The sequence below is a fragment of the Manacus candei genome, unplaced genomic scaffold (assembly GCF_025592945.1).
Source record: "Manacus candei isolate 608988 ecotype Guabito, Panama unplaced genomic scaffold, ASM2559294v1 h1tg000142l, whole genome shotgun sequence".
Classification (NCBI taxonomy): domain Eukaryota; kingdom Metazoa; phylum Chordata; class Aves; order Passeriformes; family Pipridae; genus Manacus; species Manacus candei.
The window spans coordinates 460047-478245 of record NW_026138190.1 but is presented as its reverse complement, the minus strand read 5'-3'; the positions used below and the strand labels follow the sequence as shown (position 1 = coordinate 478245).

The window sequence follows — 18199 nt, the reverse complement described above, 5'->3', positions numbered from 1 at the left end:
CTGGTCCTTGTAATTCCATTAGCGAGTGAGCTGAGCAAAGACTCCTCTTTGCTTTGTTCCAGGTGAAGATACCCACACCAGACTTCTTGGAAAAGCTAAGGACTTCAACATCGGGCTGGACAAGTACTCTCTGGAACTTGACAAGACTTATCTCACACTGTCAAGTCACAGAACCACAGCCATCCACAACAGAAGTAACATCACAGCCCGATTCCAGTGGAAGGCTTTTGCTACTGAGGCAGAGGAGTATCCGCAGAAGATCAGGTTGGTCTGAAAGATGCAGTGACATGCACTGCCCAAGGGTAAAACTAACCTATGGCCTCAGGGGGTGCTTGTGCTTTAGGGTGTTAAGAACAAGTAGGTGTTCCTGCAAAGTTTGCGGGGCAGTCACAGCTCACAGTAAGAAGCAACAAAGTTGCTGGTTGTTCAGGTGTCAGTTCGGGAGAGGTGCAGTTTGCCCAGAGACAGGGGGACCAACCAGCAGCACGGGAGGATCATGTGGCCCTGTCCTCCCTTTTGAAGTGCTGTGGCCTCCACCTTGAACAATGTCAGTGACCTCCAGAGCCACCTAATCAGCACATAATGGGGGACACACAGTAGGCCTGTCGGGAAGCCTGTAACTCCAGAGTATCCCAGCCAATGGAGAAATGGGGAGGGACCTGTGCTCCGGGCAAAGGGGATAAAAGAAGCTGCAACCTCCACTGAGTTGAGAGACCTCCCTGAGGTCTGTTCAGTGAACTCTCCCTTTAATTAGAGTAAAGGTTTATTTTTTTAGTTAACTTCTCTGTCTCCTGGCCATTTATGTGAGTTACTTCTGTACAGTCCCTCATCAGCATGGGAGGCGAGAGTGGCAGTGGTTTTGCCATTCCACGTGCTCAGGTCTTAGTTCAGTGGTTGTCAGGGGTCCACTCTGGGGGTCCTCCGAGGCGAGTGCCCCCTAAAGCAGTCATCCTATTTGTGACCCCGCTTCTTGCACTCGGGCAGGTATTCCCTTGTTATATAACACAAGGCAGTGGAAGGTGGGGGTGCAGAGTATCAGGGCCTTCTGGCACGTCATGGGGAAATTACTGTCTGTTGATGGAGGTTGAGCAGACTGTTGCCATCTTAGTGGCTGGATGCCCTCCTCATGCCCAGCACTGCAGGTCAGCCACAGAGAAACATTTCTGAATGCACTGCACAGGGAGCCAGCCATAGCCAATATTTTTGGGGCAGGGAGCCAGCCATAGCCAGTATTTTTGGTGCCAGTGACAGTGTTTGCCCAAGGCTCTGTCTGTGTGCACCTGGTAATATCCATGACTGTATTTCCTTTCTAACTGTGTTTGAATTTGGCTGGGTGAGGATGCTGTCCTGTTTATACTCTACTGCCTCAATTTGCTCCATATGGAGCCTTCTACTTGTCCCTCCAGTTGCCACCTGCAGGTTCTTCACGGCCAGGGGACTGGAGTCTGAGGGAGGAACAGTGATCTGCCAGCTGGGAAGCAGCTGTTCCTTTCTCATCTCTTGGTTGTGATCTTAAAACACTAGAATGATTTCTGCTGCAGCTACCAAGTAATGGAGAGATTAACTGTGCCAAAGGTCTGCAGAAAAGGCCAAAAGGAGGAAAAAAGAAGGTGGTTCAAGGCTAGATGCCCCCCTCTCAGGGCCTCTGTTTTCATGCATATAAAACCTTTAATGTCACTGAAGAGATGCCATGCCTGAATTCATCAATTGGCTTTGAAAGTGCTCTGGGATGCTCTGGTGGAAGGCAGTGTAGGGAACAGGGCACACAGGGTTAGCTTATCCCTGCAGGTCCAAAAGGGAAGAAGCCAAGAGTGATGCTGGTAACCTGCAGCTGAGAGCCAGCTTCTTCTCCCCTTGCCAGGGAAGCCCTGCAGGCAGTGAGGGGGCTCCTTGATCTTTATCTGTTTCCCCCAAGCAACTCTGTGGTAGGAAGAGTCAGTTGAGGTCACTGGTGGGTTCTCCGTCAGTTTTGGCAGTGGCTCTGAGCCAGGAGGTTCTCTTGAGAGCTGCTGGCTTTTAAAACCTCTCCCGAACTTGTAACTGTGCGGTAAAAGCACATGCCCTGTGAGCGACCAACCAGTGATCCTCTGAGCCCTTTGGGAGCCCGTGGCTCGGGCTCAGCCCCTTGCTGTGGAGCTGCTGCTGCTCCTCCCTGAGTGCTTTCTGCTTCTGCACTTACACTCAGCTCTGCAAATCAGTGGCTTATTAAATGACCTGCTGCATTTGTTTCTCCCTGTGGCTGCAGGCTGTGTCACAATCTGTCTCGGCCGCCCCTCGAGCTGGCGAAGGCTCTTGTGATGAAGCGCTATGAGGAGCTTGACCTGTACGACCGTGAGTTGGAGAAGGAGACAGCAAAGATTCAAGCAGACCCCATGCTGTTCTCAGATGATGTTTTCACCATTGAGCCCTTGGTAAGTGATAGCTGAGAACCTCCTCCTCCTCCCCCTCCCTGAATGAGGTCACTCGGCAGATCCCCACCTCAGCTGGCTTGATGTGCCCCAAGAGAAGACATGAGGTTTCTGGCGAGGCTGGAGAGCTTGTTGCAAAAAGCATTGCTACCCTGTGGGCTCCTGGCAGGCAGCAGGAACCTGCCTAAAGCTGAGCTCTGCTGCAAGGGCTCGACATCAAGGGAGCTTGGTGCGTGTCCTTGCAGTGCGTGTCCAGAGGGGTTGGTTACTGTAGGAAGGGGCACAGCTTACATGTGATGGATGTGTGGGGCTTCCCAGAGGGTGTTGGAGCACTGTCAGTTCATAGATTGACCTGAAGCGAAAAGGAGGCCAAATTCAGCCCAAGGTCATGGAAATGCCAATCCCTCCCTGTAACCAGGACTTACAGCATGTCTGAGTCTCCCTTCTAGTGTCATCTGGGAGCCTGGACACAAGACTTGGAAATGGACTTTTTGAGTTCTATTGCACACAGGGACAGAAAATCTTTTTCTGTTTCTGCAAGCAAACCCCCATGTCCTTCCATCAACCAGAGCCCTGAGTATGAGTATTGGCACAGCGTGAGATGAGGAATCCCTGCTGTCTGCACAGTGCAAAATCCCTCCTTGTCTTGGAGTAAACCCTACAAGAATCCCAGCCTCTGCTTTCTTTTAAAACAAGTTAAACTAAGTTTTTTCTTTCCAAGGAAGGGCATCATGTTCTCTTCTTGGTTACTCCTATAGCCCATCTAAGGCCAAGAGCCACCAGTGTCAGCACAACAGCAGTTTCACACCACTGTAGCTGACAGCAGCACGATGTGACCAAGCGCTTGTGTCAGAGCAGTAGGAATATTGTAGCGTGGGGGCTGATCAGCTGAGCATTAAGAACATCCTGCGGTTGTGTTGAGCTGTTTTTGGAGTGTTGTTCACTCCTTGCTCTAAGTAAAGGCTTACAGATTGAAAAGAAGAAATGTGATACTGGAAGGTAAATGATTTGCTGTCTCTTTCTGTTTTAGGAAGGAGAGGTTGGGCCACATTGTTCAGCTGAAATCAAGGTGTTCTTTAAACCCCGAGAAACCCAAGTCTATAGAAAAGTGGCCTACTGTTCCATCTCAGGTACGGCTCCTTCTCCTCTTTCTCTCACCCACAGTGAAGGGGAGGTGCAAATACTCTTCCAGCCCACTGGGCTCCTGTGGAAGTGCTGGGAAGGGTCCAAGGTCAGCAGGGCAGCGCTGGCTCATGTCCACTGTCCCTGCGGCTTCCTGGTGGTCTCCCATGCAAGGCCAGGGCTCAGGACACTGATCCCAGAACAATCCAAGCAGTGCATGGATAAGCTTTCATGCCATGGGTTTGCCAGTACTTCCTCAAAGGCCAAAGAACTACACAGTAGAACAGCTTTAGGGCACGGGCACTAAGCCCCTCTAGAGCACTGACCCCCAGGATGGCTCCTCATGACATGGATCCATCATCAGGCGGTAGGAGCTGAGGTAGAAATGTGCTCCCTGAGCCCGGATCACCTCCCACTGCCCAGACAATGGCAGACCAGAGGTGGCTGAGCCCTACTGAGCCCAGGCTGTCTGCAGAAGGATCACCCCTGGCCAGCACCTACTTCTCTACCTGCGTGGGAATTGTCACCTTCTGGCTCTCAGGCTGAGGTGTGTCCAGGTGGTGGCCACTGGGCTTGCTGTGCTCAGCTTCCAGGAGTGCTGTCAAGTCCTTTTCTGGGAGCATTTATCATTGCCCCCCCACCCCGAGTCACCCCCTCACTGAGGTGGTGACTTTGTTGTGCCCACACAGGGCAGGGAACACTCACAGGGCACAGCGTGGTTCAGGTTCCCCTGTCCTTCCCCCCTGTCTCTGCATGGTGCTGCTTAGTGTTTTTCACCTTAAAGTGGGAGATGGCTGTCAGGTTTCCATCTAGGGAATACTCTGGGTTTGCCCATCTATGAGAAAGAGGTGGGAGGCCCATGGCCCTCCAGCAGCCAGGCTCCCATTCTGGAGGGTGCTGCAATCCCTAACCCAGCAACTCTGTTGCCTTCCTTCCTGCTCCAAGCTGATGGATACAAATGTCATGAAACAGCTTTTTATTTAGACAGTAGTTGTGCAGGGATAACTCAACAAATGCCATCTACAGTAATTACTCAGGGCTCACGCTAACAAACTCTCTTCCTGCCCACCAACTGCCATTGTTAGAGCTGTGGAAGGAAAGCATGGATTTAAAAAGCTGCTCCCAAGGCATTCCTTATGATGTCGTGCATCATGTGAAACTGTGCATCTCTGTTTGTTGACATGGCCAGATGAGAATCATGTTCCAAACCAGTCACCAAACACAGGGGCATTCTGTGAACAAGATGCTGAGTGTCAGAAAGCAGCGGAAGCTGAAGACTTTGGCAACAAAGTCCTGTGCTGTTGGGCCACTGCCCCCCAGTTTAGTTGGAAGTCAGGCAGCAATGCCCAACTCTTTGCAAGATTTATCCCTTCACTGAATGGATTTCAAAGCTCCTCCAAGTGCATGGGAAGGAAATCAGAATCATGGAATGATAAGGGCTTGGAATGGCCCTTAAAGATCATCTAGTCCCAAACCCCCTGCCATGGGCAGGGACACCTTCCACTAGCCCAGGTTGCTCAGAGCCCCATCCAACCTGACCTTGAACACTGCCAGGGACAGGGCAGCCACAACTTCCCTGGGCAACCTGTGCCAGGGTCTCACCACCCTCACAGGGAAGAATTTCTTTTTTATATATAACCTAAAATTCCCCTCTATCAATTTGTCTCCATTACTCCTTGTCCTATCACTACAGAAATCATGTTTTAAACTCGGCATCGCATTTTCAGGGTGCAAACTGGTGGCTAAACAGGAAACAAGCCCAAGGGGTGGGTTAGAAATTGGAAACCAGCCCCAGGGCATATCTCCTGAGGGAGAGAAGGGTCCATTTCTTCCCCTGGAGCATCAGGAGCTGGTCTCACCCATCTCAGAGTCAGGGACTAGCACTGAGGCAGCCTGGAAAAAGCAGGATAAGAGAGTAAGAATTACTCTACTGAAATGGAAATCTCTCCCCAGGCCGTGAGAGCAGGCTGCCCCTGTGCCTCACAGGGGAAGGCCTCGGGCCCTGCCTCCAACTCAACTCTGAGGAACTGGACATGGGGAAAGTTTTGGTTGGAAAAGCCTACAGCTATGAGGTGAGCAACAGGGGCTGGGGTGGATCCTGATGGCTCCTGGGGCAGAGGGGAGCCTGGTGGACCTCTGGAATTTCTGGCAACTTGGGCAGTTGTGAGCAGGGAATATTTGACATACTAGTCAAATCTGGGGGGTTTCACAGAATCTGGATCCTTTTCCGGGGTCTGAAAGGTGTTGTCTGTTGTTCATGAAGCCCCAATTCCTGCTTTTTGGCAACCTCCCTTGGAGATCAGCTGGGATGCTTTCTGCAAAACAACCCCTCAACACATGAAAGCAACACTGGGTCAAAAAGCTGAAGTGTTCAGAGGCTTCTGTTTCAGCCTCAGACTCAAGGCACCTTTGTGCTCAGGCTGTTCAAGAGCAGCTGGAACAAACTGGCTGCGTTTGAGCTCGAGTCCACTGCAAGAGAGAGCAACTGAAAAAGGTGGAAAATGAGGCACTACATCATGCCAGACACTTCCAAAAGCTTTGCCATGACAGGAAAGGACACACTGAGTTGTTTTCTTCCCAAAAGATTGTGCTCTTTCCGCCTTTTTGATGCTGATACTTTATTGTTCCTATCAATATACTAATTTCATTACATGAGAAAAGGTGAATGAGTAGATGATACTGTTAGTGCTGTCCTAAGCAGCTACACTGCAGGTAAACCTCAGCTCAGCATGGGATCCCCAAGTGCAATTTGTAACACAGGTAACACACGAGAGGAGAGTAGTTTTCAAGTTTCAAGGCAGAGGTTGAATACGGGAATATTTTCAACAGCAGCTGCAAAGCTACAAAATGAGGGACATCCTTCTGCTTCTGCCTCAACTGTTCTGACAGGTTTTGCCAGGCTAACAACTGGGGAAAGAATTCCAAAGCAGATGGATAAATCCATGGCAATGGCAGGGTTTCCCCATGGCTGTGTAGAGATGTGAGAGAGCAACTCTTTAGAATAGGTGGAGCTGCTGTGCACCTCACATTCATCCTTTCTTGAGATGTTTGGCTGAGCAAGGTCTAAGAAACTATCAGATTAAATGAAAAATACAATAACCCAAACAATCTACCCTAGCAGAGCTGGGGAGAGCTTCTGAAGTTGGTGATAGCACCGTTCTGAGATGTCTTCTACACGCAATAAACTGGTTGGCTGCCATGGAAGCTGAATGTGTGCTGCCCTTCGCAGGGTTGGGCACCCCTGGAGCAGCAGCAGCTCTGTGGGGATTCACTGCGTGGCTGCAACTGCCCCACGTTGCTCCTCAGGCCAGGTCTGAATGAACTTGGTGATGCTGGGCCAGGAGAGAACCCCTCCGTGTCCCTGGGATAACCCAGGAGTGACTCTGCTTATGTGAAGTTATCGCTGCTTTGCATGAAAACCCAAAGGCAGAACTTGTCCTGTTGTACTTTTTTGGCTTCTGCCACGTAGCAGCACATGGCCTCTTTTGCCTTTCCAGGGGTTAATCGTTTAGTAGAAAGCAACTCAGCCTTCTGCAAGAAAGGAAGATTGCTCATGTATTTCCATTTTGCTTTCTTGCTGCTGCAGGCAATGCTGGTTAACAAAGGAGCTATTGATGCTCCCTTTGAGCTCATCCCTCCAACCACAGCCCACGGCTCCTGCTTCACCTTTCTGCCCCAGCAGGGCATCATTCCACCCAATGGGCTCCAGCCCATCCAGATCTCCTTCAGTTCCAGCACCCTGGGGGAGTTCGAGGTAGAATTCCATTTCAACGTGACAGAATCCCCTAAGCCTGTGACCTTGACTATCAGGTGAGGAGGGCTCTGGGAGCTTGGTGGGCACGTCTGTAGCTGTCTCTGGGTAATCATCTCTCACCTGCCTCATTTGGTGGTGGAGCAGAGAAAAAAGGTGTTGCCTGAGGTCTTAGTCTTGGCTCTGATATTGGCATCCCCTCAGTGTGGGGATGCCTTCTGCCCAGTGCAGGTACCCAGGAGCTGGAGTGACTCCTTCCTGCAGAGACCTCCCTCCGCCTTGGCCATGGCAGGCAGTGGGAAAGCATCAGCTTTGGGCAGCTGCTGGTCTGGGATGTCCCCTCTGAACACCCAGCAAGGGCCCCAGGGCTTTGGAGATGGGCCAGCCTGGGTGATTCTGCAGCCAGAAGAAGTGGTTCTAAAGTCCTCTGTTAATGATCTGTGCCAAAGGGGCAGCAGCAGCCTCACATCATCCCTCGTGCCCAGGCACAGGCACAGGCTGTGCTCCAGGCTCCTGTGCAGGGAGTGCTCTGGGGCCTCCTTTCCACAGCAGGAAGGGACTGGGGTGGGAGATGGGGAGCTCTGCAGCAGCAGGGACTGTCACAAGGACTTGGGCATCCTCCCATGGGCTGGTGCCATTGCAAAAGATAATCCTCGCCCAGCCAAGGGGAGAAGGGGTGATGAAGGAGAGGCAAAGCTCCCTTCTCAGCACCACAGCAGCACGAGGGCTTGTCCCAGCTAGTCTGAACCACGGGCTGGTGGGGTAATGTGGTGCACGCAGGAAAGCTGATGCTGGGAGCTCTGGAGCTTTGGAGGTGGCTGTGTCTGGGCTGCTGTTGGGAGGCACTGAATCAAGGTAGTAAAGAAACAAAAGGAATCTGCAGTCCATTTTACCAAGAACATAAGGGAAATGTTGTAGACGACGGGATAAAGACACTTTTAGACCACAAAATTGATCAATAACTTATCCAACTTTATTGCTGCAGGCTCTGTGCTTATAAAGGTTACTAATCAGCCTCATACATATTACAAAAGCTAAGCTCATCATTGGCTTCTAATTACCTAAGTTATATTTGCGCAAATGCTGTTTCTTTCACATTCTGATGGTTACTTGTTTGCTATTTGCTCTACTTTCCCATCCGCTTATATTACTCTTCTGTCACGTACCCAGTTTCTCAGACACAGTGACCTTCTAATAGTTTTCTTTTACCGTGGGACCAGAGCTATAGCATCTCTCTCATGTCCTCTTTCTATCAACCATGTTTCTGTAAAACTCTCCACAGGGAAATGGATAAAACATAACAAAAAGGTTATTACTTTGCAAGAGAAAAGTAGTGAGTCAGTCTTTCTCCTAAGGCAAGGGCACAGAGCCATCTCTGGGTGTGTGTACAGGGTCCTCCATGGGGCCAGCAGCACCTTGGGGGGCATGCCCTGCCTGCTGTGGTGCCCTAAGCCCCATCAGCAGCTGTTGGCCACCTCCTGTGCCCACGGACGCCGTGCTGAGCACAGGGTGCGGGGCTGGTTCGACACCCACGGGGCTCTGACACCAGCTTTGACCCACTTGAGCTGGAAGAACAGCTGAAGGCTTTGCAGTTCCCTTTAACCAAGCCGTTGCCTCCTCTGTCCTCGTCCTCGCAGGGGCCACGTCACCGGACTGAGCCTGCATTTCAGCACAGGTGGCCTTGACTTCAATGACGTCTCCTTTGGTGAGTGTTCCCTGGGCTTGGACACAGCAGGAGGGATCTGTGCCTTGCCAAAATGGAGCACTTGAACAGAAGAGCATCTGTCACTTGTGTCCTTCCATGGCAGCCTGCAGGGTGTTAACTCCAGGGTTGCTGGTGGCATTTTGCCATCGTGAGATCCGAAAGGACCAAAGGAATAGAAAGTCAGTATTTTCTGGTGTCCCTCGTAGTCTCTTCTGCTCCAATCTCCCAGTCCTTGCCAGCAGAATGACCGTAAAAGTCCTCGTCCCAGGAGGGCCCAGGGGATAGGACTGCAGGAGAAGGAAGCTTAAGCCATGTACTTTTAGTGTGGGATGTTAATTAGTGGTGTGAGGGCACCTCATTATCCCTGAGCAGGTCAGATGCCCCAGCAATAGCTCTGCCTCAGGCACCTGTGTCCTCAGAGCCGTGGGCTTCTTCTTCTTCCCCAGCAGAGGCCCAACTCTGCTGACAGAGCTTTTGGCTGAACATCCAGAGTGTCACCATTGGAATGCAGGTTCTGGTTCTCCATCTCAGGCTCACAAAAGGCTTTCTACCGAGATGATCTACAGTTTAAATGTGAAATCAGTCGTGGATTGACTGAAGGGCCATTATCATTCTGCACCCAGGATGCCTCTGTGTTTTCATGCAGTTCATGGACTTTTCAAGAAAACTCATTACCTTTCCTGAGCTGCTTCCTCCCCTCCCTGTATCACTCCTGAGCCCTTTCTTAGTTTTCTTTTGAATAAATGAAACAACAGGAAAGGCAGCGGGCACAAATATGGTTCTCTTATAGAAGATTCATCCTGTTTACTCTGATTTCATTCCTAAGACCTCTTCAGCTGAAGGCAGCTGTTGTATCTTTGCTTCTTTTAACCGTGCTGCTGACTGTTGTCTGCATCTGGTGACCTTGGTCTCATTCCAGACTGGGACACCTGTGTTTGTCCTTTTTGTGCCCCTCCTGCCTCCCTGCTGGAGCCACTGCTGGAGCTGGGCAGTGGTCACTGTTGATGGGTACGGAGAAGCTCCCTGCTGTGCCTGCAGTTGGTTTTCCTCCCCATCTGGGTTCAAATGACGCTTGGTAAGCAGGCCCTGGGAGATGTCTCTTCCCCACAGAGCTGGCCAGCCAAGTCACATGTCCTCTGCAGAGCAGGCTGTGGGCTGGTGTCCTGGCTCTGCAGGACATCCCCACCAGGTGTGGCTGTATCCCTGGCTTTCCGTTACGGGAAGCAAGTCTCAGAGCCAAAGTGGTGTCACCTCTTGTGGGGAGCAATCCCAGCCAGTGTGCAGTGTGGCTGTGATGTCCTCATTTGCAAAGGTGAGACATGGTTCCTAATCACTGATCTCAGAGCAAGCCTCAGGTTTGCCTCCAGTGAAGTGGGCTGTGAGTTGTACGTGCTCAGTCTGGTTGCCTCAAGCCAGGAGGTACCTTAAGGATCCTGCCTAAAGAAACTGCATTGGGGTGCTTTGCATCATGTTCCAGTTCCCTGTTCCATCCTCCCTTTCTCTTGCTGTAGTTTTTCCTCAATGACAACTCAGTGCTTTTATATCTTGAAAATGGTGAGAGTGTTGGCAGTGTTAACAGGGAATTTTATGGCTTGAATTTTCAGAGTAAATGGTCAGTCTGGATGCACACTCATCAGTGTGTGGAAATAATTGATGATGCTGGTTTGGAGCAGTTAGAGAGATAGAAACTTGTGGTGTTCAGCAGGGCTAAGAGTGGGCATTTCCAAGGCAGCAACCTGGGATCAGTGTCCAAGTGATGATTAATTGCTCGCTGAGCTGCTCAATGAGCTGTACAGTTTCATCTTACCAGGATATTCACACCAGAAATCACGAGGTGCTTGGTGCCTACATGGTCATTTGTGTCATTTTCCTAGGCTTTCCTCAGACCTTGTCGTGCCACCTGATCAACACCTCCGTGGTGCCCATCACCTTCCACCTTCGCATCCCTGGGGACGGCCAGGGACAGCCCAGCCTTAGGAGCTTTGATCAAGTGAAAGACAACGCTCACCCCTCCTGGGAAAAAGGCACATTGGCTCCATGTCACGAGAAGCCGGTGGAATTCACCATAAGACCCAGCACAGCGACCATCCCTTCCCAGGGATCCCAGGAGATCAGGGTATGGGAGGAGTCTGGCCACACATGGGTCAGTAGGTGGGGCTGAAGCCTCACTGGGCTGCGGGAGGGCTTTAGTGCTGCTGGCTCTCGGCGTGTGCAAGGGAGGGATCTGCAGTGGTGTGGGAGGTGGGTTACGTGGAATGTTCCTGAAGGAGCACCATTTTGTCTCCAAAACCATAAGCTGAGATCACATGGTCAACAGAAGCCATTCGTGTGTTGGTTTTGAGCGTGACTTCTTTGACTGAGAACAGGCAGAGGAAGGATGAGAACAGAAGGTGGCTGTTAGAGAGATGCCACTGTATAAAGTAGTTTGCTTTTCTTCCTGGTCTCATTTCTCCTCTCCTGGGGAGCAGAATGAGTTGTGGTCACTGCAGGGATCCTCAGTAAGGAAAGAAAAAACTCGGCAGCCATGAACTGCCCAGCATCTGCAGGAGCACACCTTGCCCTCAGCTTCATGCTGAAAAGCTGAACTCATTCTGTCCAAGTCAACACATTTCCTTTGCATTACGTTATTGTAGTCAAATGAAAAATGGGCCCCTAATTTGAAGACAGTAGTGAGTAGAGCTTTAGTCTCATTATACATGATTATGTATAATGCTTTAATTTAGCCACCTCTGCCCTGACAGCTGCAAGGTGTGTTTAACAAATTCAGTATTGCCAGAAGGCTTATGTTACTCCCAGAGACTGTGCTCTACGCATGGGCCAGCAGAAGAATTAAGGCAAAATCCTCCCTTCCCTTACTGCGAAACAAGAACTGAAGGAGACCACATGTGGGTAATGAGCTTTTGGGAGAAGGGAAGTATTTGCTGCTCTTCTCTTCCACCAGGTCACGCTGTGTTCCAATGATGTGGGACGATACGACTATGATATGGTGGTGGACGTGGATGGTTTTGGCAAGGAGGTGTTGGCTCTGTGCCTCAAAGCCAGGTACCAGTGCTCTCCTTGCAGCTGCTCGTCCTTCCCCGTGCACCCACCACCAGCACAGTGCCTTGCTCGGGGTTTGCTGGCTGCAGCTCCAGGAGAAAGCTTGCTTAATAAGCTGGTTCTGCCCAGCTAGGTAGGGGAAGAGCAGTGCTTGGAAAGCAGCCCGTGGTGAGAAGCACCCCTGCTCACAGCCAGGCATGGCCCTGGGCCTTTTTCTATGGGGAACAGGTATGACATTATTTATTGGCCTGGCTTTTGCTGCTTGAGGTGTAAAAAATTCCCCAAGGTCCTCCTGTCCTTTCTGCAAGAGGTGGGCTTGTGCTGGGTTCCAACCACACTGCAGCATTGGTTTGGGACACAGTGAGCAGTCTGCTGAGAGCTGGGGTCTGGCTCAGTTAACCGGGGCACATGGAAATGGAAAAGGGGCTCACAGCAGGAGTGGGAGGGGAAAGTAGTCCTTGATGTGGCAGGTGGGCTCAGGTTTCCCTGCTTCCCTCTGGCTCTTCTGAGCATTAACGTTCTCAGTTCTCAGACTTAACGCAGATGTTGTTGTTGCTGCAGCCAAATTCCCTCCTGTGGTGCTGCCATGGGTGTCAGTTTAATGACAAGAGGGATGCAGTTCCCTGGTGCCGTTCCCTCTCCCAGGCAGAGCCGTCCAGTCAGTGCCTGGGCTGCAGTTTTGTAACGCAAGTGCCAGTGGGGACAGACCTGGGACCTGTGGGGTGCAGCAGCAAGGGAGCTGTAGGAACTGGGAGGATGATCACCCACTCCCTAGGGCAGGTGGTGGCTCGTGCCCTCAGCACTAGGCAAACGGCTGAGTTTTCTGGCAGGGCAACAGCACCCTGGGAGAGAAGGGAGTTGTTTTTCCTTGAGCCTTGGCGAGCACTGACCCTCAATGGGAAGGCTCCTCCAGAGCTCACGGCTCACTGGGCCTGTTGGGGGAGTCCTTGCAAGCCTCCTTGGGCAAAGGAGGGGCTGAGGCAGCTGTGGGACAAGGCCCGTGCTCTGCCCGGGCACTTGGCAGCCTCTGCAGTGCTGAGTCTAAGGGTTTGCCCCTCCTTGACAAGACGTGTTTGAGTGGAAAGACGTGACAAGTGATTTATCTCTGTAGAGGTATTAAACGTCTGTTGGACAGTGAAAAATGTCTTATGCTCCATTCCATGCTCTGCGGGGTGAACGCTCTCAATTCTCTCAGTATCTCTCATTCCTTTGGGGTCATCTCTTTGCCCAGATGTGTCGTTCCTGAGCTGCGTTTGCTCACCTCCACCCTCGACTGTGGACCGTGCTCTGCAAAGGTCCCTTGCCAGAAGATGCTGATCCTTGTGAACCCGAGCCCCCTTCCAGGATACTACAGAGTTCTCCCTCAGGTTTGGCATCTCATCCACCTCCTCCTCTCAAATACTACTGAGGGGTTTATTACGGACAAATGGGGTTTGGATAAGACCTTGCTGGTTTCTATTCAGACTTAAAGATGTGCTGAGAACAGGATTCTACCTGAATGTAAACTTTAGAAAGCGGTTAAATAGGAACCTACCTGAATATCAACTTCAGGAATCATTTTAACCTCTTCAGGAAGCAGTTTATATTCTAGTGTTTGGGGTGTTTTCTTGTGAGAGCTCTTAGAAGGTTGTGAAAAGCTGTTGCAAGGAGGCTGCCAGCACAGGAGTGGGTGTCTGTGGATGCAGCAGCTGTTGGACCCCCTGAGGATACTAAGCCCCAACAATTCTTGCATCTTTTTTTGTGCCTTTCAGCTTTTTCCTGGGGATTTTTAAAAAACGTGTGTGAGTTGCCATTGTGGTAGATGTTAAGGAGTTTAAAGGTGCCTCTGAAGTTGCACTTGATTCCGTCCCTCTAGAGACAACAAGAGGCCACTGCTCTGTGGTACTCCAGCCCCAAGCCGTGTGGGATTATCCAGGGTCACAATGTGGTGGAGATCCCCATTACAGTTGAAGTCCAGGCGGTGGGTACTCATTCCATCCCGGTGGATATCGCTGTGTTCGGGAAGGAGAGATCCCCACTGGTGAGTGCGAGGGGAGATGTGTGCCTTTGTGCAGCTCATCCTGGGGGGGGGTGGAGTGCACAGGGATTCTTCCAGGGAAAGCAGGGACTTGTCATATATGGCTGGTGTGGACAAGGACAGAATGCATTGGTGGCATAAGCAGTTTATGCTGCAAAAAGAGGAAGAGTGGAGTCCTCCTAGGGAGTAATCTCAGCATATAGTTCATCTAAGCTGAAATTGGGGATTATTTTATTTAATTAATCTTCCATTTAAAATGCTGGCAACTGTGGAAACATCTCTTTTAAAATGTCATCTCTCTGAACACAAAAGGAGGATTTCTGGGAATCTTCAGCTTTCTGTGTCAGAAGAGAAGGCTGATGTTTGAAAAGTGGTTGCAGGGAATTAAATTTATATTCAAACAAATGGAAATGATGATGCCAAATCCCCTGGATGGCACCAAACATCTCAAGCCGGGCCATTGCCATTGTGCATGTAAACCAGTCAACAGGAAGGCAAGGCAGTGCAGGCTGTGCAGGGGAGCCTGACTTTTAACAAAACGCTTGCTCATAACTATCAGGCTGCTTCCCTTAAAGAGCAGGGTTTCTTCCCACCAGAGTAACCAGCTGTTTAACTGTCAGACTGTTTTTAACTACAGATTTCTTGCAAAGCTTTTACCTTTGGGCCAACAGTTTACAGTTTGAACATTTCCCAGACTTTAATCTTTTTTAATTGGGAGGGGAATATGTCAAAGGTTTGCCTAAAAGGCCAGCATTTTATCTGGAGCATCACATCTGTCCCTAGAGAAGTGACTTGAGTGCGACTGAGCTGTTTAAGCTTTCTTAACTTTCCCTGTTGTGTGGGTTTGTTTTTTTTAAATCTCTCTTACCTGCTCCCTGAAACAGCAAATGCATTTAATGTGCACTGGAAAGACACCGCTTGTCTATGCAAGTGTGAATAAGATAAACTTCGGCAAGATCCAAGTGATACAGAACACTTCCCAAACTCTCCAGCTGTGCAATCTGGGTCTCATCCCTGCAGCCTTCAGAGCAGAGATCGTAAGTGTCTGTGGGGCCATTTTCCAGGGAAACTCCCTGGTCAGCAGCAGCCCAGAACTTGGATTTTATATGTAAGGTTTCTATATCGCTCTGTGGGAGAGAGGAGACAAGAGATTCCATCCGAGGCAAGAGGAGCCTGGCTCTGCAGGTGGTTTTAGCTGGGACAACCTTCAGTGAAATAGTTTGCAGAGTTGTAGGGGCAGAAGCGAGTCTGGATTGTGGTTACAAGTTCTCCCTTTATTTTGTGGAAGGTATTTAGCAGTGCAAGTCACGTTTTTGGAGCTCTGAGATGAAGAGAAGCCTGTGGCCCTTTGCTCCTGAGAAGGCAAGGATTTCCCCATAGTTTCCTCATACCATCTACATTTGCTTTGTGCCAAAGTGCTGTTAATGGTAGAGACCAGGGTGTGAGGTCTGTCCTCAAGCTCTGGGTGGGGAGAGGAGTTTCCCCCTCCTGGGGGTCAGAGCAGCTGGGCTGTTGCACACAGATACAGCTGCGGAGGTTGTGCACCCCTGGAGCCTGTGGCCTCCATAGCGTTCCAGAGTATCTGGAGAGCAGCTGCAAAGAAAGGCTCTTTAATTCGTGGAGGCTGCACAGGGCAGAAGGAGCTGGGGCTGCTCCCCTGGCAGGAGAAGCTGAGCTGGTGCAGCAGAACTGGTGCAGCCAGCAGGGCTGGGCTGGCTGGCATGTGCTCCCTGCTGCAGAGGTGTCTGTGAGTGGCTTGGAAACAGGCTTGGGAGGAGGTTTGTTCTCCTCCATGCTGAGGAAGTTTGTTCTCCTCCATGCTGAGTGGGCTGGGCTGCTGGAGCTGGTTGAAAGCAGCCCCAACACGGTGGGCATGGTTGTGTCTGTGGATAAAGCATCAGGCGGTGGGGGAGAGTCCAGGCTCAGTCTCCTGGGCCAAGGAGGAGGAGGGTGAGTTTTCCACTTGCTGCTTTCCCAGGTATCTGAGGAGTAAATGTAACCTCCAAGTGAGGGATTTCCAGGGCAGCTTTCTTCAACTCCACAATGAAATTCTGCTCTCCACCCCTGCAGAGAGCAAGCCACCTCAGATGGGTGGTGCTGGCATGTAAATGATAGTTTTTGCATGCTCATACCAGGCCGGGACCTGCCGAACCCTGTCTGTACAGCTGTCCCAGTGGAAGGCCTTGCCTCCCTCCCCAGGGCAGCTTACAGCTTTCTTACCCCACCCCGTCCATGAGAAAGCAGAGGACCAGAGTGCTTGGGAAGGCTGGGCCATGCCCACAGAGCAGTTTTCTTTCTGCTTCCTGTTTTCCTGCCCTGCTATAACCATTTAGAGCTGACTTTTCCAAAGCAGAGGGCTCTGGGGCACCTCTTGGCAGCTGATGATCAGTGGGAAGCCAGGGCTTTGGTCCTTCAGGGGCAAGGACTTTGGTGCTGGGCTTTTGCTCAAGCGGTTTTGCAGAGTTAGTCTTCAGGCTCTCAGTGGTATCCTCCAGCTGTGTGGCTGCTGTGGTGGGATTTGAGCAGCCGTGGCTTTCTGTAGCCTTGAGCCTTTGTGAAAACCCAGCTCTGTTGTGGGGAAACCAGGAGAGAGAAAGTAGCTTCCCTTGGCATACACTCCAAGAAAAGATTGGAGGGGGAATAACCTTCTCCTGAGGAGGAGCATCCCTTGGGTTGGGCAAAACTTAAAAGTCTGTTAAAATGGATTAAAAGAGGGTAAAATACAGGTTGTATAAGCTCTGCTCTTGCCCAGACACAGTAGCTTAGATTTAGGGAAATGAAGGCTTTACAATTTTTATCCTCCTCTCTGTAGTCGTTCCTTTTCTCACACCCCACAAGTCACCAAGGTCCATGGTTTCCACCCTAAATGCATGTTTGCCTTGTCTTCCAGGATGGCAAATGCTGGAGTATTGAACCCAGGGAAGGAGTGGTCCCTGCCAAGGCTGAGGTTCCTGTGGTTGTCATGGCAAACCTGGGTGACACAGGGAGATTTGAGGACAGCATGAAGCTGTTTGTTGAGAACAGCCTTACCAGTGTCATCCCCATCCAGGCTGTGGGCACTGGCACCACAATTGCCATTGACAAACCGTTTGCTCCGGAGCTGAATTTGGAACCCCAGTTCAAGTAAGAGATCTCTTAACTCCTACTTCTCCTCTTGGCTCAGCAAGGAGCAGTTATGCTGTAGGCTTTCAGGCTAAATCTTCTACAGTGCTCCAGGCCCTGGCTCTGTTTCCCTGAAGCCAGAGCTTCCTTTAGAAACATGTTGTTATGCTCAGGTTCCTTAAATTATTAGAGAGACGCCTCTGCCCGAATTAAGGGGCAAATGAGACCATATTCCAAAGTCAGTAGTACGGATTTTTATTTAACAGTAAATGTGAGGTAGAGAGAGACAGAGAGAAATGGGGAAAAGAGAGAAAGGGGGAGACAAAGAGAATGACAAAGGGACAGATTAAGTAGAGAAAATATCACCTCTGCATGGATTCCATTGACATCCCATTGATTCTCTTCTTGTGGCCTTCTTGGAGGTGAAGTGTTCTCAAAGTGATGGTTTCAGTCTGGATCCATTAGGGGAAGCCCAGAATGGTGAGGGAAAAAGCCCACGGTGATGAAGGAAGTCCCTTGTGGTGAGGGAAGCTGTGGAAATACTACATTATCAGTATAAACCGATTTCTCTTTGCAACAACAACATCAGAAAGGCATCAGACATTATTTCTGGTCCACGTTAAGAGCGGGAAACGAGGACGGTCTCCAAGCTGTTAACATCTCAGATTGCTTGCTGAGAGCACTTGACTGCAGGGAAATAGCAGCTCCCATGACCTTTTCCATCTCTGCTTCTCCTCCAGCCTCGTTCCCTGCATTTTCCGGTTCAACGTGACAAACAAGGGGCAGCAGTTCCAGCGGCTGTACTGGGGCACCTTTCGACAGCGTCATCCTCTCCCTGCCCTCAGTGTCACCAAGGGCAGAAACGCTTCCCAGAGACCCACCCCCCCCGTATTTAAGCTGCAGCCACGGGGGATGTATCTGCAGCCAGGCGAGACTATGGAGCTGATGCTGGAAGGCTTCTCCAGCACTGTCCAGGTGAGATCCCTGCCGAGGGCCGAGCCTTCCCCATCAAGTCCCCTCCAGTGGGGCTTCTCCTGCAGCCCCTTGACATTTGC

The 18199-nt window shown here is 50.8% G+C and overlaps 1 protein-coding gene across 1 annotated transcript in view; it reads left to right on the top strand.

The window, feature by feature from the left end:
- The window catches only part of LOC127462867 (hydrocephalus-inducing protein homolog), a 131371-nt gene that overhangs the window by 11226 nt on the left and 101946 nt on the right, over positions 1-18199 (top strand). Inside the window, exons 9-21 of the mRNA XM_051771804.1 lie at positions 63-264; positions 2246-2411; positions 3439-3538; positions 5484-5602; positions 7117-7340; positions 8919-8986; positions 10861-11102; positions 11928-12028; positions 13257-13392; positions 13881-14045; positions 14927-15079; positions 16933-17165; positions 17885-18119. Of these exons, the coding sequence (XP_051627764.1) occupies positions 63-264; positions 2246-2411; positions 3439-3538; positions 5484-5602; positions 7117-7340; positions 8919-8986; positions 10861-11102; positions 11928-12028; positions 13257-13392; positions 13881-14045; positions 14927-15079; positions 16933-17165; positions 17885-18119 (2144 nt within the window). The remainder of the gene's footprint in view (positions 1-62; positions 265-2245; positions 2412-3438; positions 3539-5483; positions 5603-7116; positions 7341-8918; positions 8987-10860; positions 11103-11927; positions 12029-13256; positions 13393-13880; positions 14046-14926; positions 15080-16932; positions 17166-17884; positions 18120-18199) is intronic.